The sequence below is a fragment of the Lineus longissimus genome, chromosome 10 (assembly GCF_910592395.1).
Source record: "Lineus longissimus chromosome 10, tnLinLong1.2, whole genome shotgun sequence".
NCBI lineage: Eukaryota > Metazoa > Nemertea > Pilidiophora > Heteronemertea > Lineidae > Lineus > Lineus longissimus.
The window spans coordinates 6,057,889-6,079,869 of record NC_088317.1 but is presented as its reverse complement, the minus strand read 5'-3'; the positions used below and the strand labels follow the sequence as shown (position 1 = coordinate 6,079,869).

At 40.8% G+C, this 21,981-nt stretch overlaps 2 protein-coding genes across 2 annotated transcripts in view; one reads left to right on the top strand and one right to left on the bottom strand.

The window, feature by feature from the left end:
* Window positions 1–21,981, bottom strand: part of LOC135494239 (Na(+)/H(+) exchanger beta-like) — a 333,142-nt gene that overhangs the window by 265,041 nt on the left and 46,120 nt on the right. The window lies entirely within an intron of this gene.
* Window positions 1–21,981, top strand: part of LOC135494237 (zonadhesin-like) — a 56,115-nt gene that overhangs the window by 6,737 nt on the left and 27,397 nt on the right. The window contains exons 8-18 of the mRNA XM_064782083.1: window positions 4,618–4,668; window positions 5,212–5,462; window positions 12,256–12,575; window positions 13,013–13,314; window positions 13,468–13,676; window positions 14,097–14,277; window positions 14,654–14,707; window positions 15,634–15,684; window positions 16,234–16,278; window positions 16,380–16,433; window positions 17,116–17,169. Of these exons, the coding sequence (XP_064638153.1) occupies window positions 4,618–4,668; window positions 5,212–5,462; window positions 12,256–12,575; window positions 13,013–13,314; window positions 13,468–13,676; window positions 14,097–14,277; window positions 14,654–14,707; window positions 15,634–15,684; window positions 16,234–16,278; window positions 16,380–16,433; window positions 17,116–17,169 (1,572 nt within the window). The remainder of the gene's footprint in view (window positions 1–4,617; window positions 4,669–5,211; window positions 5,463–12,255; window positions 12,576–13,012; window positions 13,315–13,467; window positions 13,677–14,096; window positions 14,278–14,653; window positions 14,708–15,633; window positions 15,685–16,233; window positions 16,279–16,379; window positions 16,434–17,115; window positions 17,170–21,981) is intronic.

Below are 21,981 nucleotides of genomic sequence, written 5' to 3'. Positions count from 1 at the left end.
GAACGTTTGCTATTGCACTGTCCATATCTGAAGGCTGTAAACCAAGGACGGGATGTACTCCTGACTTATGATACTGCGGTTGGTGATGCAATATTGAAGGCCTGTTCAGATGGAGACTCTGAAGCCTTGCAACTAGCTAGGGCTGCTACTATCATTCGAAAGCAGATTTTCAGTTATGGTCACTCATTCAACGGCTCGCTTTGTGAAAAAAAACCCAGAACAAACCGTCCCAGACACATTGCTTGCACTCATTAATATGATTCTTGATGGTCCAAGTATAAAGTCTCAGTCGCGCAAGGAAGAATCGTCAACACAAGCAGCTCGCACCATTTCTGAACTTCTCACGTTCAATAGTATCAAGGCGTCGAATAAACCACGACAGGCAGTTGTGCGGCACAGTAGTGAAAGGGTGGTTCCTATTCCTGTCTACCTAGGCTTGAAGATCAACGCGAAGACAAGGAAGCGGGAGCTTGTGGACTGCCTTCACAGGCATGGATTATCGATATCGTATGACCGAGTGTTGAGGATTTCGTCTGTAGTCGCCCAAGGAATCATCAAGCGCTTTGAAAGTGATGGTACCCTGTGTCCCCCTCAGCTGAAAGGTGGTCTTTTTACAACTGATCAGGTTGACAACATTGATCACAATCCAAGCGCAATAACTGCAGCCGGCTCTTTTCATGGAACAGCACATTCCCTGTGCCAGCATCCAACCGAAGACAATCGAGGAACTGTTAGAGACAGAATCGTTTTAGAGCAAACACACATGGACAAACAGATTCCTCCTCTCCCCTTATCGTACACAAACATTCTGCCTGCTATCCCCATGCCTAAGGAAATTGTAGCTCCAATGATCGAAGGGCCTGTGAGACCAGAAACTAACAAAGTTACTGAGGACCGCAAGAAAGAGTATGACTGGCTGAAGAAGCAAATGTTACTGGTGACGGAGGAACTGGAAGACGTCGAAGATATGTCATGGGCGGCTTATCACGCATCCATGCAGGATCCTAGTAACAATCTACCAACAGCCGTTGCTTTGATGCCATTGTTTCGAGATGTATCGCATTCATTCGCCATGATAACCCATTGCATGAAAACAAATAAGGCAGCAACGGAGCATCTCAATCTGGGACAAACCCCTGTTCTCACCATGGACCAGCCACTGTACGCCATCGGAAAGCAGATCCAGTGGCGGTCACCACGGTTGTTCGGCGAAAACAAGTACGTCATGATGCTGGGTCCTCTCCACATCGAAATGGCAGCGCTAAAGGTGATCGGAGATTTGATCGAGGGGAGTGGCTGGGCAAATGCTATCGCCCAGGCAAACGTTGCCAACCAAGGAACGGCAGACAGTTTCATTCGTGCCTCGCATATAACGAAGACACGGAGGGCTCATCAAATCACTGCTGCATCGCTGTATTGTCTTCAGAGACAAGCGTTTGAGATGGAAGAAGAAACTTCAGCTGATAGTGATACGTTCTCTGATTCGGCCTTCACTGCATGGTGCGAAAAGATGTATCTTTCCCATCCCATGTTTCAATTCTGGAGCATAGTTTTTGAACTAGAGTTAAATCTCCTGGCTTTCGTTCGAGCCCACCGCACATCCGACTTCGATTTGTATGTTGAGTCTTTGGCTCAACTTGCTCCATGGTTCTTTGCTTTGGACCATGTGCACTATGCTCGGTGGATTCCTGTGCACATAAGGGACATGACTAACCTCCGTCAGAGATGTCCTGAGGTTTATGAACATTTCATGGGTGGTGCGTTTACCTCAAATAAGACTGGAAATTCATTCTCTGCAATCGGACTCGACCAAGCGCATGAGCAGATGAATGCGCTGGTCAAGGGAGATGGAGGAGCTATCGGGTTAACCGAGAACCCTGGAGCCCTACGACGCTGGATGGTGGCAGGACCACAGTTGTCCGCAATCATTGCAGAGTACGAAGACAGTATTGACCCACACCTCGACAGCGACCATGGCAAACATCATGAGCAGAGCGACAGCAGACAGAGGACCTTCTCCGAGGACGTACGTGCCTTCGTCACTACCATGGAGGAATTTGGGAATCCGTTTCTTGATCGTAGCAATGACCTTCTCACCATCGATACTCAAGAAATAATGCCGACGAGTGTTGTCAGTAGCATGAAGGGATACGCCAACTCGGGAACGAACAGTATTCATCCTTCATCAATGAAAGATTGTTAAAAAACGACAAAGCAATAAGTGCCACAATACCAAGAAATGCGCTCCCGCTGTTCAGCAGGCCTAACAAGAAGGCCCCATCAAAGGACAAGAAAAAGCTAACCGAACTGAAGAGTGACTGCTCCTTATTCTCGCGTTTACACATCGCCAGTCAATCACGAGAAGGTGACCTTCAGGAGTTTTTCAAGCACGAGAATCAGCAGTACCCACCATCGCTGTCTTCGTCCGGAAAACTTCGACAGGGGAAAAAGTCTGATCTTGTGGGATGCCTAGAGTCCAAGATCGATTCAGCCGTCTCCAACACCCCATCTGTTGAGGTAAAAGTTCTTGATGGCGCAGCTGTAGTACATCTTCTGCCGGTTGGGGAATCTAGGACATTCGGGGAATATGCCAAGGATGTTTTCATTCCACATGTGTCAGCACAGCTAGAGAAGACGAGTCGAGTTAATCTTGTTTGGGACATTTACCTGAAAGACAGTCTGAAACTTTCAACCCGAGAAAATAGAGGAACCGGAGCACGCAGACGAGTGTCTTGTAATGTCAAGCTTCCAGGACATTGGAAAAACTTCTTGCGCAATGATGAAAATAAAGAGGAACTCTTCCAGTTTCTGGGAAAGCAGTTGGCTTCTGAAGACACTGGAGACACAATCATCATCTCCACCTTGAGCGAGGCTGTTGTTACCTCAGTTATGGATCAGAATACGGACGGACTACAGCCATGTTCCCATGAGGAGGCGGACACAAGAATCTTCCTTCATGTCAAAGATGCAATGAATTCCGGCTTCAAAACAGTGATGATTAGAACAGTGGATACAGATGTTGTTGTATTAGCTGTTGCTAACTTTCAGAACTTTGCAAATCTTGAACAACTGTGGATAGCTTTTGGGACGGGCAAGGATTTTCGTTATATTCCTGTCCATGAGATTGCAAGTGCAGTAGGCCCTCAGGTTGCACACGGATTGCTGTTTTTTCATGCCTTCACGGGCTCGGACAACACATCGTACTTTGCCAACTATGGTAAGAAGTCCGCATGGAACACGTGGCTTGCGTGGCCTGAAATCACAGAGACTTTCGTACGCCTCTCGTCGCCAACACCCAACCCGCCTGAGGATGTGATCCAGCAACTGGAACGGTTTACAGTGTTGCTGTACTGCAGGACAAGTGACGAGGTGTCTGTGAATTCAGCTAGGATGACATTGTTCTCGAAAATGTCGAGAAACATCGACAACATACCACCAACGAGGGCCGCCCTTGTACAGCACGTCAGTAGAGCCACCTACCAGGCAGGACATGTTTTGGGCCAGTCCTTGGAAAAGAGCCCATTGGTACCGACACCAACTGACTGGGGTTGGAAACCATCTCAGAGTGGTTACAAGCCGAAGTGGACAACATTACCTGCAGCTGAAGAGGCATGTCACGAACTCATCTCCTGTAAATGCACCAAGTCATGCAAAGGAAACTGCAAATGCTTCAAGAAGAACTTTGGCGGTGGTTGTACTGCACTCTGCAAGTGTAGTGGCAGTTGCTATAAGGTCTAGCGATTTAGGGATGTTATGTTTTGAAAATATCAATCATTAACATTTTAAGACATAGACATAGACACTTACATTGACATTCTGTTTTGAAAATATCAATCATTAACATTTTGAGACATTATGGACATTCTGTTTTGAAAATATCAATCATTAAGACATTGACACAGACCCTTATATGGACATTCGTAGGGACCGGTGTGATATGCTTTCCTTTTAAAAAGGTGATCAATTTTATGCAATGGTGACTGATGTAATTGCATTCACACAGATTTAAAATATAGTGGCCACCTTGAAATCCAAGATGACCGCCATCTGACCGAATTTCTGATGCTTCCAAAATGTTCCTTGATATTGAAAACATGGGTTGAGGCGCTCGTTTTTCCATCCTAAGTGCTTTAGAACGGGAGATATGGACGACACTAGATTATTTTGGCGGCCATCTTGGAATTCAAGATGGCGGCCACTAGGGGGCGTATTTTCGGGGTCTATTATTTAATGACTTACATATACTCTGTAGACGCAGTAAGCGTTAGAATTTTGTTTCTGACACTTATAGTGTTAGAGACACAGAGGAATGTCAAAAACATGGCGGAGATATGGACAAAACTAGGTAATTTTTGGCGGCCATTTTGGAATTCAAGATGGCGGCCACCAGGAGGCGTAATTTTTTGGGGTCCATTTTTTTTAATGATCCTTATGTGCTATAATACCCCTCTGCAAAATTTCATGCTTTCTTGAAGAAGTGAACGATTCTGGTGAAAAATCTCCCTTAGCCGCTCTACTATCAAGAGCCCCAGACGATGCAGACAAGAATAACGAATTGATTTTAAACCAGAAAAGATTTTTAACCGGAGTTGTTGATAATATATGTCCCTTTTTCAGAATGTCCGTCACCACAGAAGTACAACACTATGTTCGGAACATGTGAAGCGAGTAAGTTAAACTTTCTTTTGCCAACATTATTCATACTCTCCGATGTGGCGCAGTCGCACGATAATATCTGAATCACAGATCTATAATCAATAGCAAGTGATCAATCCCCAAAGCAACCACAGAAAATACACTTGTTCATGTAACTCTGGACATGAAATAGCTGTACGTATAAATTTCTTTTCGTTTATGTGCATCACAGCTTATTCGGAGCTGATCAGTCGCCATGATTCTAGTAACAACAGGCACCTGTGACACACTGCGCAAATACATATAGCTAAGCGACTATGCAATAGTCAATGTGTATCATACATGTAGTTATTAATGAGTCTCCCCTGTAAGTCATCCCGACATATGTAGCTCTCAATAATTTGCACCTCTATATTTTCGCAATCGCATCAGTTGAAAAAGATAATAATTTCACGGTTTTTAATGTTTTTGCGAATACAAATTTTCTTACGGTTTTCCAGTCAAAAATACTTTTTTTTTCGTAATTCGCGAAATAATCTAGCTGTTGAAAGTACATGCCACTTTAATACTCTACAGAAACATGCCGCTGCTTCGCATCTGGTGATCCCCATTACTACCAATACGACGGCCACAGAATCGACTTCATGGGTAAATGCAAGTACACATTCACCAAGCTAAAGGATGACTTCAAGAATGACAAGTGTTACTTCAATGTAGAGGAGAAGAATGTTCATATCGGTAACCCTCGAGTAAGCTTTGTGGCGTTGTTGGATGTGACCGTCGAGGATATGACCTTCAGATACAGTCAACAAGCGGGGAAGGTTTTCGTAAGTATCGACTTTTCGGCCCAAAAAGCGTTGTACATGTACATATGATTTAGTGAAACGTAAGATTTTCTTTGATTATATTAGTAATAAATGTCCGGGGTTCTGTATTTTCATCTTAACACAAAAATTGTATTTTCTTCTATCAAATCGGGACACCTGCCAATGTACAGCAACTTTATCCAAGCATTTTTCGCAGAAAGAGATATCAGATTACGTACGTTTGTAATGGCTCTTTTATTGTTTAAGATTATTGTTGATGAGAGTTTTCGGTAGAATATACTCGGACAGAAAGCTATAAACCAGTCACTCTGTACATGTATCTACATATTGTTATTTGTATACATTCTGCGAGTATGGATTAAAGATAATCTGTACTTGCTTTCTATTCGGTCCTCTATGGATTTTGATAAATTGAATTGAATTGAATTGAATTGAAAAAGAGTGTGTGTTCGTTTAATTTGCCAGGAGGCCTGAATGACTACATGCAGTGCTAAGTTCAACATCATGTGCACTATCGTATTCTAATGAGTACTTTTACTTAAGTAAGACTTGCTATACATTACCTGTAGGCCCTGTTGTCAGGATCCACCTAATAGACACTGTGTACCACACATAAGTACTAGTCGGGTCAATATGCAGTTTGACCCCAAAAAATTGCAACAAAAGGTTTTTCAACTGATTCTGTTAGGTTTTGATGTGCTTTATAACATACTAAAAGTCTACCAAAATCCAACCCCCGGAAAAGGGACATTTTCAAGATGGCGTCCAAGATGGCCGCCAAAACCTCTCAATGGCCATAACTCAGTTATTAGTCACTCAAATTTGATGATTTTGGTGTCTATCCATATGTTTTGGGGGTCAAGGAATGCAATGATACAAAAGAAAATGAAATTGGACAATTACATATCATAGAAATCCAATATGGCGTCCGAAAATGGCGGCCGACACTTGTTTTTAGCCATAACTCAGTTATTTGTCAATCAAATTTGACAATCTTGGTGTCTATCCCCAGCTTATTGGGGGTAAGGAACACATTAAGACTATTTTGGATCACACATGGCTATTGCATTATCAAGAAATTCACTATGGCATCCAAACAAGATGATCGCAAGGGGGAAGCAGCGCCTATAACACACGCGGGTTCCTCCCTGGGATTTGTATTGTCTTGAAACCAATTTAAGAAACCACTTATCACCTTGGTCCATAGAATATGTTTAGGTCTTTAATTGTCAGTCTCCTCCTCATCCTCCTCAATTTCTTTGTTGTTGTTAGGATTGTCACAGTTTTCAGTTTGGCAAGGGCCACATGCCGTAGTGCAAGGAAGTCCATAGCGTCTGCAACTGCATCGGGCAGATGTGCATCCTGCTGAACAATTACAATGGATGACCTTTAGAAGTTCATCAGGGGCAGCGTTCTTGTCTGTCATCACTTGAATCAATCTATCACTTTCCTCCTTCCATCCCCAATCCCTAGGATTCAGTTCGTTTTCCATACCCATCCACACCATGACTTGGTAGTAAACACGTAGGCTATGGTATCGTGTGGCTGGAGAAGTTGGGGGAAGTCTTTCTGGGGTGACAAATGCTTTAGCGGTTGCAACTTTCTTGGTGAAAATGATATGGCGCAGCGATGATAGCGTGTCGTTAGACTTTCCGCCAAAGAGATTAACCATCATGTCTTGGCCTTGTTCGGATATTTCCTCCGGAGATTTATTTGGATGAATAAATGTGCTAGCGCAGGACTTCATGACAGGATCAGGTTTCACTAATTTCTGGAAGGATGACTTTTTGCCTATGCCAAAGATCCTAGATGTTGAATCACAACCTGTGTAGGCATGAAGAAAGAGCAGCTCATTGCACGCATCATCTCCTAGGGTTTCTTTCAAGAGGTTGATGTTATAGACTTTGTCCTTGTGGTCCTTTGACTGCTTGTTTGCGTCGGAACGGATATAAATCGTCTGATTGTCTGTTCTAGCATAGTGTAGCAGTAGGATTAGCAAATCTGTATCTTCACCAACCAAAGTTGTGGTACAAGTGCGCGAACGATCAACAGCAGCCTTGACGATATCAACGTCCGCATCCCCTGGCGACTGAATGATGTGGCACCCTCGTTTAGCAAGTGCCGTGTTGATGAGTTCAATCATCCCTGCCTTGTTTTTGTCACGGGACAGGAAATCCTCCTTTTTCCCGGAAAACTCTGTTTCTGCCGTGAAGTTAACCAGAGGGTGCGTGTTTTTCCCCGTCTTTGATGTGTATTGTCCTTTACAGATGGCCCTTCGCCATAACCATCAAATACAACTGTCGCTTGACCGTAGTGTCTCACCACGAAGTCTGCATAGGAGTCTGCTATCTGACCATATGTTTGTCCTCTCATCCACGGTACACGGTGCAGCAACGAACCACCATCCAACACGTAACAATCTGTTTCAGGTACAGAGTACAGGACCGCCTCACTTGATAAGCCTGTCACATGGTCTCGAATTGCCTGTGCAAGTTGCGGTTTGTCTGCTTTTCGAAGAATGTTCCTTGTCTCAAAGAGGGCTGGAGGGAAGGGGCTCAGTTCATAACTCAAAACCTCATCCAGGGAAAGATCTCCTGACCTCGACACAACAAGGAAACGTTGGAAAAGGAGAGCAGGATCAATTGTGCGATCAGCAGCAATCTTCACGGCAGAGATATTCCCAAGGGTTTTGGCTCGGTCCTTTCGCTTGAATTTGTAGGCGAATGCCGATTTTCCGATCATATCCTCTATTATCTTGTTCCCAACTGATTCAAAGTCATGTACATTCACATCTTGACCAGCTACGATCCCATTGACGATATTCCTCAGAGTAGGATCTGAAGTGAACAGTGAGCAGGCAGCAAGCTTCAATCGAATTTTCTCAAGATCAGATGTATCTCTTTTGATTCGCGCTTCAGTGGAGTCTTTGTGTTGCGGACTTGTGTAAGTCAGGTCGGTGAAATCCTGCATCGCACTGTTGTACTCTGAAGTCACGGGTGCAGACAATGTCCATAGATTGCGCATGTCCTCAGTCATCCCACTGCCACGAGTAAGACCTCCTGTGCTTTTAAGAGACCTCATCAATGTTTGTTCAATGACAAGATCACTACTTAGTCCTGCCCAGAATTGGTTGCTTCTTCGAACAACATGGAATCCGTTAACAAACCTTCTATGCACATCTGGATGTTTCTTCTCAAGGTTACTCATTTCTTGCAGATAATAATGCGCAGACCTCAAGTAATTGAAATGACCAGCTGCAGCAAATACAGGCAAGCAATCTGAAACGGCCTGCAAATGCATGAGCCAAGACCCAGTGCGATCTGCCTTGATCAACATCCTTGCCATTTCAACCATTCGCTGATAGTTCAGCCACAACTGACTAGTCTTAGAGTTCTGAGCAAGTTCAGATTTCTTCCTCTCCATTTCTGTCTCGAGTTTGATCACAGCATCAGAACAAGCAGCACTATCTAGCGTCGTCTTTCCGGCAAGGAGGGAGGAGTACAACTCCTCAGCTTGAACCAGTAGTGACACAAATTCAGGATCGTCATTGACCATTTCTGATACAAGTAGGCTATGCAGGCACTTGTCAACCAGAAGATGGCCACGAATTGCTCTCTGGACTGCTTTTCCGGACATCATATGGACAACCGCATTCTCTCCATACACAGTCTCGAGGATGTTCTTCAAACCGGTTCCCTCCATGAGGCCACCAATAGCCCCCAGCAAATTCATAAGAGTATGGAAACACCCTAACATGAGAACAATGCCTTTCAGGTAGCTGTTTTGCGGTGCGTCAATGATTATTTCAGCAGCCTTCCAGTACAAGGGCTGGTCAAATGTCACAATAGTGGGCAGCTTGTGCTTCATCGCAAGGTTGCAAACGAAGTCTAATGTGGACAAAATGCATGATTTGTCCCCGGAGTACATATTGCTCATGGGCAAGAATGTGACCGAGGACTGCCCAGGGTGATGGTTGCCCTGGTGCAAGATATGCATCATGCCTTGCCAGTTTGGTGTTGCCTGTTGGAAACTGAGGGAGACCTCCCACAGAATATCAATCTTCTTGTCGCAATCTACAAATCTCGGAAGATCCTCAAAGACTACCTCACGACAAGCATGCTTTGCAAACCTATAGTCAAGTACAGGGATTTTTGTCTTGTTTTCAGCTTTAAGTTCTGATATGTGTCTTCTGGGAGTGAGACGGTTCATCTGTTTTCCAGGGGTAACAGCGGCTATTACACCCATTCCGTGAAATGTCCCTTTGCCATCGATAGTGATAATGTTGTGATCAACATTATCGGCGGCAAAGAGGATGGACATCTCTAGCAAGTCTTCTTCTCCACCTAGGACATCGGGCTCCACGCAATCCGCAGCATTCTTTTCAAATCTCAGCACTTCACCGTATGAGCAGCAGAATCCCATTTCATGAAGAGTATCCAGAATAAACTTAGAACGATACAGATGATGGGTTTGCACACCAAGTCCCACTTGTAGCGGAGCAAGGACAGCGCGTGGGCGAACTGCCTGAACTATTGCTTGACCAAGTGCCGCAACCTTACGTCTTGTGTCTTTCCCAACGAACAATGTGTCCAGTGCTAGGCGCAGAGTACTGGGCACGAATGAAAGGGCCGCATCTAGCTTTAAGTCCTGACTACTTGGATACTGATTCGTTATGGAAGAAACCTGAGATTTGATATCACTTTTAATCAACCTAGCAGCGGTTTCAATTATCGCACATTTTTGAGACTCTTCGTCCCCTTCTTTACACTTTTTCTTATAGTATGATCTCAGGATATGTGATGTTTGTTCTCTCATTGTAACAATATCGTCTAAGCCTTCCCCTCGGAAAAACAAATTGAGTCCTTGTAGCGTTCTTTCAGAAGGGTTTTGAGGTATTGATTACCATATGGTTCAGAATCAGGGTTAGAAAGAAATCCTTTCATTATCAGCCTCAAAGATGTAACAGATAGCTGTTCCTCATCATTCAGTTTTCTGAAACGCCTCCGCCTTATCTTCATCTTTTGGTCGACCAACCTTTCTTCGCTTGGCATCATCTGTACTCTGGAACTCTAGAGGTACAGCCTTGAATGTCCGAAAGTTAATGCTACAGGAATGCTGATAGAGACCGTCTGCAGCATGTAGATCTCGTAAATAGTATTCAATCCTACTCTTCACAGTAAGTCCCCAATCATCTGAACGGGATTCACAAACCTCCAATTTGGTCCGTCTGTACATTGCTGAAGTGTCCCCTATCTACCTTATCAACTGCACTTCCACAAAATAGGCAATCGGTTTCACTGTCAAAACCTCCACTCGACTGTCTTGTGGTTCTCTTTGCTGGTACAGAACCACCGGCTTTCCTCTTAAGATAGCACTGAATGTCTTTATCGTTTATGTATAGTTTACGACGGCTGCTGTGAACTTCATCAGTGGCTGCAACTATAACATTGTCTTTCCGCTTAACACTGGCTGCATTTATTGTGTTAGCCCCTTTCTCTGTAATGGCAACGGAGTCACTGGAATCCGCAATCTCCGCTTCGCAGATAGGGCAAATAGCTTGACTGACTGTGCTTGCACTTATTGTTGCATAATGGCTGAAGGAAATAAACAAAAATGACAGTGAGATATTCAGGTAAACTTATTTGGCACATCAGGGCTATGTTAAAACAATTGTTGTCATGTAGTGTTAATTCCAACCTATTGCATCTGGCGATACCCCCTCCAAATGCCAAAACTGTATGATCAATGGTTATTAGTTTGATTCCAGCAAACTGTATAAATACACTTTGGCTTCCCATATTGAGAGGAAGAAATTGAAAACCACATGGCCCGCCACATGGCCTGCTTGAGGGCTTCATATAGGCCCTAAATCATACAACACAAGATAATAAACTACTTCCTCATCTGCAGACCTACCTTACAATCAGTACTGAGTGTTACAGGAATGATGTTTCAGTGTCAAATTTAGTAATGAAGGGATTATTAGCGGATTATCTTGCATTATTTAAGAAGTGGTTTCTTGTAGATTACGAAGATGGCAGCACTGAAAATATGGAAGGTGACAACAGCAAAAATTCTTTACTTACCTGATTTTCAGGTCTGTAATCATTGAATCTATATGGAAATGGCTTTTTTGTGTTCCTTACCCCAATAACCTGGGGATAAACACCAAGATAGCACTGAATGATTTGATTCACAAATAACTGAGTTATGGCTAAAAACAAGTGTCGGCCGCCATTTTCGGACGCCACATTGGATTTCTATGATATGTAATTGTCCAATTTCATTTTCTTTTGTATCATTGCATTCCTTGACCCCCAAAACATATGGATAGACACCAAAATCATCAAATTTGAGTGACTAATAACTGAGTTATGGCCATTGAGAGGTTTTGGCGGCCATCTTGGACGCCATCTTGAAAATGACCCTTTTTCGGGGGTTGGATTTTGATAGACTTTTAGTATGTTATAAAGCACATCAAAACCTAACAGAATCAGTTGAAAAACCTTTTGTTGCAATTTTTTTGGGGTTGCATGAGGGGGTATTTGTCATATATTGACCCGACTATACCGCAAAACACCCCTTGAAGGGTTCTACCCATTTGATGAAAAGGATCCAGAATAGCTCCAGTTGCGTCCTTTTGCCTGAGGTCGTGACGTGATTTGGTGACAGCTGTGGGATTTGGTAATGCTTCATGAGCCAGCGAGACGAACCAGCCCAAGATTGTGCATTCAAAGGCCGATCACTACCTTGCTTCTTCTTCAGCGGAATTGTATGTGTCTTACTTTTGTAGATCGACGGCGTCGACAGAACCAAGAGCAGTTTCCCTATAACTATCAGGACCAGGAAAGGCACAGACGTGAAAGTCTCATTCGCTAACAGGCAGTTCCAGGTCGAGGCCACAGCTTGTGGTATGATCACCACCTACAGGAGGTACTTCATTGAGACGTTCATCTCATCCACACTCGGAACCAAGGTGGAAGGAATCTGTGGAACATGTAACGACAATCGAAATGATGATCTTATTGCTAAAGGACAGACGAAAGCCACAACTAAGAATGAATTCTCGAGTAGTTGGTCTGTGCCCGATGACTCTGGTCTACAGCAACAGAGGTAGGTACATTTTCACATCGGGTCTGGGTGAAAGATTGTCAGAAGAAGAATGTGGAATTGATAGTTGAACAAAATGTTGTAATTCTAACTTCATTTAATCTGTTGGACAAGCCAGAATATCCAGTTGCACCAGGAAAAAAAAGATGATTTGAAAATGTCGGCTGACAGTGTCTACTTTTTGATGAAATAATCTAAGGTCTACATTTCTAGGAGAGTCAGGCAGACTCAGTAGTTGTTTTTTGGGGGTTATTGTCAATAGTTAAACATGGAACCTTAAATGCACATCGTAAAGTGCTTTAAAGCATAGCCTACTGCAATAATTATTATGTTGTTAACAGAATTCTAGCAGCAGCTGTTTCTATAATGTAGTTGGAAGGTGTTGTAAACTTTTTCGATTAAATTCATTTTATGTATATATCTATTTTACCTTTTTGTAGCAACTGTAAAGCAGCCGATGTCAATGGTGATTGCACTGTTGCTTGGGCCACGAAAGTCAAGAACAATAACCACTGTGGTTACATCACAGACACAAACGGTCCCTTCAAGGCTTGTATCGCAAGTGGTTTGGTGAATGTGAAGCAATACCAGGACAGCTGCGAGTTCGACGTGTGTTTCTATTCTAAAGAGGCCACAGCGGCGAAGGACGTCCCTGATGTTGTCTGCAAGAACTTGGCTGTGTTTGCTGATGATTGTGCAAAGCAAGGGCTGGGAAGTGTTTGGAGAAGAGCCAACTTCTGTCGTAAGTTGTAACCAACCATATTTGTCCTACGTGACACCACAATCAAAAGTAACCACCATATTCTTCATTTGCCTATATTGGAAATATTTGTAAATAACACTTTCCTGGGTAACCAGAGTATAATAAGCCCACGCCATTTTGTCTTCCTTCCAGCTCTAAACTGCGAGGCAAATGCGTCCTACACTCCCAAGTTGTACCCTGCATGTGAAAAGACCTGCCAACAGAGGAAAGCTCCCGCGGACTGCGTCGCTGGTGAGCCTGAAGATGGCTGTTCTTGTAATGAAGGCTACTTTAGACTTGGAAATGACTGTGTTCTGCCTGGCAAGTGTGGATGTGATGCCGTTGATGGACAACATATCGACGTAAGCATCAAATGCTCTACACAAATTTTATGTTGCTCTAATATTGACGTCTAATGTCGTTTATCAAAATGAATATAGTGAAACCAAACCCAGATGTAATCTTTGGATACCCCTGACATAATTAGTTTATTTTATTACACAGCGGCGAAAGTGGGAAACCGTGCAGCTTTCACGGTAGCTGGGTTACTTTTTATGTTCGGGTTATTGGTTAATCAATGGTTACGGTTATCACTGCATGTGTTTTACCCTATTTGCAGTTAAGATTTTAAATCACCTCTTTTCCTCTGTATTAGTAAATGATTCATAATTATTTGTATCATCTCATGATAACCTCCCTCTGTCCTGAGTGTTCACGGTCATGTCTTCCTTTAGTTCATATTTGTATAATCTAGTTTTTTTGTCGAAATAATCCGATTTCAGAGCGGCAATTCAGTTGTGATGAAGGGTTGCACTGTCAAGTACGAATGCACAGCGCAAGGCACCTTGAGGCAACTAGCTTTTCCTGCTTGTCATAAAGATGCTAGCTGCTCTACAGTAAATGGACAGTACGCGTGTAAATGCAATGATGGATTCAATGGTGATGGACACTCTTGCCAGACCAGTAAGTAGCCCTGCTACAAAATGCTTCAAGCTAAAATTGCACTTTTTGTTTGAAGCGAGGTTAACCTTTGAAAAGCATGGGTCCAGATTACACATAAATATAGCTTAGCTTAAGGAAAACTCGCGCCACCGTTTCCACTTCCCAGTTAAACGTCCACGAAAAAAACGGTGACGTATAATAAACAAGATACCAAGACACGAAATAAACGTTATCTTCGTCCAATCATTTCAGTTTTGAAATTACACGAACATCGTTTGCCAGGAATAACACTAGTGATGTAAAGATCATCCCTAAAATGATATCAATGTAAACCGTATCGGATAATGTATGCCATTCAGATCAAAGCTAAAAAAACAACACTTTGGGCTATTTTCAGACTGTCCGAAAGCAGAAGAAAAGTGGGACACTAAAAATTCTAAGTGCGTTCTGCGTGAGTATCATTTTCTACAATTCTATGGTACTAGCTAAAATTAGTATATCGAATGTATACTTTAAAAAGAAAATAAATCTGTCGGAGCAGTAATAAATCGAAAATCGTGCTGCAGAAAAGGACTTTTGACCTGTTTCCTTGAACTAACCTGCGGAATTAGTAATTGACGTAACTTAAATCATACTACAAAACGCTAAGGTTTCCTGAAAAAAAGGAGAATTTGATTTTTTGTGACATTTTGTGATATGACTATAAGGCAAATAAGACAAAAAACCAAGCGGTTTTCAACTAAAAGATTTCAGTGGCTCTGCGACTGGTATCGTTCTCTTATATCAAAAAGAAACCAAAAAGAAAGTTTACAACTGAATAATGGGACGATTTCTACACCGGAAGGTTTTACCGCGCAGTTTTTTAAAGTGACCAAGTTTGCATGTTGCTTCAACAATAACGAATTCGCTGTCGTTTGCATAAATGAACAAGTCCCCAAAAGAAACAGGACAGGTTTTGTATTGCTGGCGTTTGTGTGAATCAATTAGTCGCTAACTTCATAACTTGAAAAAAGGACAAAAAACCGCACCCAAATTATATAAGATTCCATAGTTCAGAGAATTCGAAAGAGATTTTGAAGCCAACAGTTTAAGATAGAATAAAAATATTCTAAATGAATTTCGATCTTCGGTGCATATTTTGCCTCGAGCTTAACTTAGACCCTAAAAATGAAATTAATGCAAAAAAACTTCTGGAATGCCTTCGCCTTCACGATAAAAATTACGTTGGATTTTATTTTTACTGTGGTAAAAACGGCGTACCATAAAAATCCAGAAAACCTGCCATTGAATCATACTTTAAGATGTTCGCAATACCGAATAGGCCAACTGAGTTTGATAGCGTTAATGTAACACGTTCACCTGTGGCTGTATTTTCAGGTTGTGCCGCTGATTATAAATGGGATGAAGCGAAGAAGGACTGCATTGCAAGTAGGTATTTTACTACCCTTTGCGGTCATTTCTTTTTTCAGTGGTTTTAGTGGGTAGACATCTTGGGTAGATCAATGAGTACTCTGGTACGTTTAGTAATCCTTCTCGTGATCTGTTCACATTTGGTTATTTTATTCCATCAGTACTTCAAACAAATTAGTATTTGTTACACACCAGTTATAATGAAAGGGATCCAGTCGTGGCACAAAATCTTTATTTAGATAACGTAGTAAAGAAATAACTAAAATTGGTTATTACCTCTTATGCAGTTCACTGACTGGAGTCAGTAATGTTATGCATCGTTATCCAATGTTACCCAGATGCCCAGCTCACATAATCAACTACCTGAGGGGAACTCAGGTTTAGGAACTATGGATTTATCAATGGAAGCTTATTTCCGCTTTGGTTTTAACCGGGCCGTCCAAAACTCCCCATTTTTGTAAGCTTTTCGTGATTGGCTTCCTTTAACCTTCCCATATACATGGTATTGCACTACTGCATGTCCAATATCTAGTATTCCGATATCCAAATATTCTTTCTAATTGACAGGATGTCCAGCCGAGAAAAAGTGGACGGTGAATAAATGTGTTGACCGTAAGTACTTAATTAATATTCTCATTAATTCCACAATTAGAGCATAATGCTAGTAGTGTTCCTGTTCCTTGGAATTTACTGGTTATGCTGTCTTTCTGCAGGATGTCCAAATGCAGCCGAACAGTGGAGTCAAGTGGAGAAAAAATGCATTTTACGTAAGTTTAAGCTCAACGCAAGGTGGCAGAGAAACGTTCTTCTTCTTTTGGCAAGTCTGGATTGGGTAAAATAGCTATAGTCTCGCAGCGTGATTTGTCTTATCTTTGCTCTAACGGCTTGGTGGAATCTGTTGGTTTTTTATTCATATGAAGTTTGAGCTTACAAAGCCATTGCGCTATATCTCCAATCAATATTATAGCGCAGAATAATTTGTTTTGATGTTGTTGTTTTCACCCATCTTTTAAGGCACGATTGAAGAGAAGCAATCTCCATATAAGTAGCTCTAGATCACTATTATTTTTTATTATTTATTTATTAACCTCCCATATGGGAGAATAAAATTTACAAGTATAAAACATATAAGTATATAATATCACAGTATCACACAGTCATTATTAACAAGTTAAAATCGCGTAAGGTGCTTGACCATTTTCATCTCCCGGCCATGCCTATTGCCAAAGTTCGGGTCAAAGAGGAGTGTCCTCAGCTAGTCAACAACACCGTCGCTAAATGCGGAGAATCCCGGCCTCGCCCTCGAAAACGAGGCCAAAACCGGGGAAAACCCCGCCGCGACGATGTTGCTGACCAGCGTACCTTTGACCAACGAACCGGTGGCAACATACCTTGCCAGGTATAGTCGTCTTAAAGTCACTTTCAATAAAGTCTCTTCTAATCTTGCAGGATGTCCAGATGCCGCCACCATGTGGGATACACGTCAAGGGAAATGTGTTGATCGTAAGTAAATGTAATTATGATGATAATAACAGTGGTCATAGTTTTATATAGCGCTTTTCACTGTTCTATCTACTGTCTCAAAGCGCTGTACAGTCGCACACATTATTACCCTAACTATCAAGAAACCTTACTGGAGAACCAAGGGGAGCCACAATCTAGCGCACGCAAGAACATTTCAGGCCATATATTTTTGGCTCACCGTAGAGGAGGCTATACAATACCGCAGTGTCCAGCGTCCGTTTCCGTCGTCGTCTGTCATCCGTCGTCTGTACCCCGTTTCAAAAACAGTGACACGTTTCTGAACCGCTAGGGCTATAAACTTGAAACTTTGTACAGTACCCAGCAGGTCAGGTTACCTCTGACACTAAATATTGGTCTGATTCTTGACTTGGCCACCAGGGGGCCAAAAGTGGAAAGATTAAAAGTGTGATATCTCTCTTATGTGACTCGTTTTTATTAAAATTCTTATGGTCGGTTCTCCTAGCAAGAATTCATCACATATCATACGGTTTTTGATTTGACCTACTTTTCAGGGTCCCATAGGTCAAGTGGCATAAATTGGCCGTTTAAAGGACTATTGGCATTTTTAAGGGCAATATTACCCAGCTGTCGGCTGCCCAGTCACCTCTTATTCTACACAGGTAGTTTCCATCAACAAATTGCACAAAAAAAGGAAAATTTCAAAATCTGACTGAATTATCGCGATTTTCCGATGTTGACTACGATTTGACCTGATTTAGCTCTCCATGCATCGACCCTTTCCACGTGGAACGATGCAATAATAAGTTTCCTGGAGTAAGAATCTACCCTGTGACGTATTGGTGCTGATATCGATTTTTCCGACGTCACGTTGATGGCACTTGATTACCCCATAAATGGAAATGAGTGATATCATGAGTACACCCACTTAACCACCAGTATTATATGGAACATGGGTTTTTAATTTGAAATACTTTTCAATGTTTCGTAACCAGCATGAATGCTTAACCATTAAATATCTATACGGTGAGCACAATGGCCCCTGACCTTTTCATTTTTACCAGAACCAAAAAGAGAGTGTCTGAGCCACCTTGGCGACTATACAAATTTGCCCTTATCTTCCCAAAATATATATACATATGTCTCTCGAGACAAGATTTGATGTTATCTCCTTCAGAGATGTATTTTTTTCACTGAATATGCATGTTTCAAGGAAAAACTATAGCGCCTCTACTTTGCTCATCTAAGAAAGTATATGTAATATGCAGGGTTACAGCCTATTTTAACACCCCTAGTGACTGTAAAACGGCAAAATCGGCTGCTCCATATTCAAAATTTTAAATTTTCATGATTTCCAAGCCCTCCGCACCCCATTTCCAACTCTAAAACTGTTGATTTAGGCACCGACCAGCATATTACATATACTCTACAGCCCCCCCCCCCCCAAAAAAAACCCACTAAAGTTCCTTAACACAAATTTTCTAAAAATACCTTACTAATAAAGGGTTAAAATCAACTACTCACGCAAAAACGTTTTTCCCCAGAGACACTACAAACGATATCCAACATTTATAACATTTCCAGGTTACACACACATCAAAAAAATCAAAAAATCGAAAAACACCCCTCCCTCATATCATATATTTCACTAAAAGTCCTGTTCCGATCACACCACTGACAATAAAAAGATATTCATAGTTTTTCATTTCCTCACTCGGTTGGTAGAAATCTTTTAATTCAGGAATTTTACGAAGTTGTACTTTATTCTCTGGGTGAAGTTCGTTGTAGAGAACAAAAGAAGCATCAACATTTCGGAAATCAATTGCACTTTCATTTTCTCTTTTCAATTGAAGGTTAACGAAATCAATGGTTTCTTTCCGATGTTCATCCCAAACCTTAGATTCCCTTTGTAATTTTTCGTTAGCTAAATTGTGTCTCTTCAGTTCGTCTTGATAACCATTTTTGTCAATGGCTTTGAAAAGATATCCCGCTCCAGAAAAGGCAACGGCGTTTACTACGGCACCAATTAACATTCCAGCCATTAACTAACAATAAGAAAATGGTAAATAAATGACCACCGAAAAGGTTTTAACGAACAAAGTTCCAACGAACAAGGTTCTAGCGAAAGATGTTTCAAATGACAATATCTTAGAGATTTATACTTTAATCCCCAAAGTACTGTGGACTATACAAATGAAAGTCAACTTTGGAGAAAAATAAAAACAGATAAAATGGCAATCAAGAAAAAGGAATTAAAAGATTTCCTAGTTAGTTTACAAACCTACCAAATACACAAACCAATCACCGAAAAATTCACTTTCCGAAAAACAATGGTTTCTTACGTAGATCAAAAATGGCAAGCTGATTTAGTGGATTTACAGAAGTATCAAAAAGACAATAAAAATTACAGATACATTTTAACGGTCATTGATTTATTCAGCTGTTACGCTTGGGCCTTACCTCTCAAGACTAAAAAGAGAGAAGACGTTAAAGATTTATTTGTCACTATTTTTAAAGAAGCAAAACCAGAGAAATTACAATTTGATGATGGTAACGAATTCTACAATAAATCACTGAAAGAATTACTTGAAAAAAATAACATAGAATGGTTCTCAACTTTCTCAAGCAAAAAAGCAGCCATTGTAGAAAGATTTAATCGTACTTTAAAAACTAGAATGTGGAATAATTTCACTGCAAAAGAGACTAACAAATGGTTGGATGTTCTTGAAAACCTAGTGAATGGTTACAACAATACATTTCACTCATCCATTGGAATGAAACCAATCGAAGCTAGAGAAGAAGATAATACCGGAACAGTTTGGTACAATCTCTATGGAGCATTTCTACTTAAAGATTATGGTCATCCAAAATACAAGATTGGTGACAGCGTTAGAATAACCAAATACAAAACCATATTTTCTAAAGGTTATCTTCCTAATTTTACAGAAGAAGTTTTAAAATAAAACAAATAATTTTCACAAAACCTATCGTCTACCAACTCGAGGATTATCAATCAGAAATTATAGACGGTTATTTTTACACAGAGAAATTAAGTTACGTTCCAAACCCAGATCAAATCGAATTCAAAATCGAAAAAATTTTACTTTACAAAACAGTTAAGGGAGAAAAATATGGTTTAGTTAAATGGAAAGGTCACTCCGAAAAAATTCAATGAGTGGCTTCCGGTATCTAACATAAAATCACTTTAAGATGTTGACCACTGCAGGATGTTTTTCAACATCAGATAATTTACTCAAAGTTTCGTTCCTTTCTTCATCATTTGGGAACACATAATTTTCCAGACAATCTTTGGCTTTTTGATGTTGAAGTTTGTAGATATTTGGGAATAATTTTGCACCTTTACTCCGATTTTCTTTTATACTGATCGGGTTGATATTTACCCAATTCCAGCAGATTTCTTGAACAACTTTAAAACGAGCCACCGGTAAAACATGATCGTATTCTTCATCTACAATAATTTTCCCCTCTCTTTGCCAATTCAACTAATCAATAAAAAACTGGTTAGTGCAACCAAGATATTTTTCAAGTGGTACCATTGTACCACAACGGTTTATAGAAACCCGCATTTTGTGAATCGTATAAAAGTTAGGATCTTTATATTCTATTCTCATGCGATCCCTATTATAGTTTCTATGGCAATCTTTACAGTAACCCTGCAACACATCTTTGGATTGACTATTTTTAAAATAATACTCATAGCGTTAATATACTTTGCATTTTGAACAGCATTTATGCTTATTAGTTTGCATTAAGTTAATAAATATATTTTTTACATTTTCTATTCTATCGTTTCCGTCTAAAACTATATCCGGAACCTCCAGGTGTTTTTTAATGAATGTTTCTTCGTGATGATAATGAACATAATTTAAATATTCTAAACTAACAGATTTTTCCTCCTCACGATTTCGTTCTTGCATTCTCCCATAACAAATGTTTGGGCCGGTTCTAAGATAAATTATAAAGTTTTCCAGTTTTCCAGTTTCGTACATTTCATAAAAGTATTCAGAATACTTATCCTCTAAATTCTGAAATTGATCCTGAGTTAAATTCCCCTCAAAACGACCCAAACTCGAAAAGACTTGATGTGTAGAGAAAATACTCCCTTCCAAAATTATTGTTTTTTCAGAATCTGCACTGTTATTATCTCTGAAAGACGTTTCTAGTGCCATCATTTGAAATTCTTCAGAATATTCTTTAGGGTTACTGTACATATGTTCCAACGTATTTTTTCCATTATAAATTTTCCATTCATCTATAGGCTCTGGAATAACCTCTACATCGTTAAATTCTTTCAAACTTTGATTTTCCAGCAGAAATACTACCCTAAATTATTATTCTTATTTTTCTAAATTTTGAATTTAAATTTTGTTCCATTTATTAAGTGAATATTTTCTTAAATATTTTATTCAATATAGCCAACAGGGGCGAGCTTCGCTGCACTTCATAGTGTTGGTGCTCCATACGGAACCCTTGAAATTCCATCATCTAAAATATATCTCTTATCGTCGAATGGATTTAAACTTCGTTTATTAACTTCCTCTACAAACATATTGTGCTTGTCAGATCACAGAACCCTCATATCATGGTACCATGTTTTTTTATCAACCAACGAACTGTAATAGTCGTCAAATGAAATACCAGTTTTTACCACATGTTTACTTATTCCCTTTAACTTTTTTGCATCAGAGGTCTCAGTTTTGTAGGCATACATTTTACTTTTCAAAGCAATAACTTCTTTCATTTCATCCCCAGCCAACTCATCTTTAAAATATCCTGGGACTTTCACTATACTCCTGTCATACAGTGGATGAT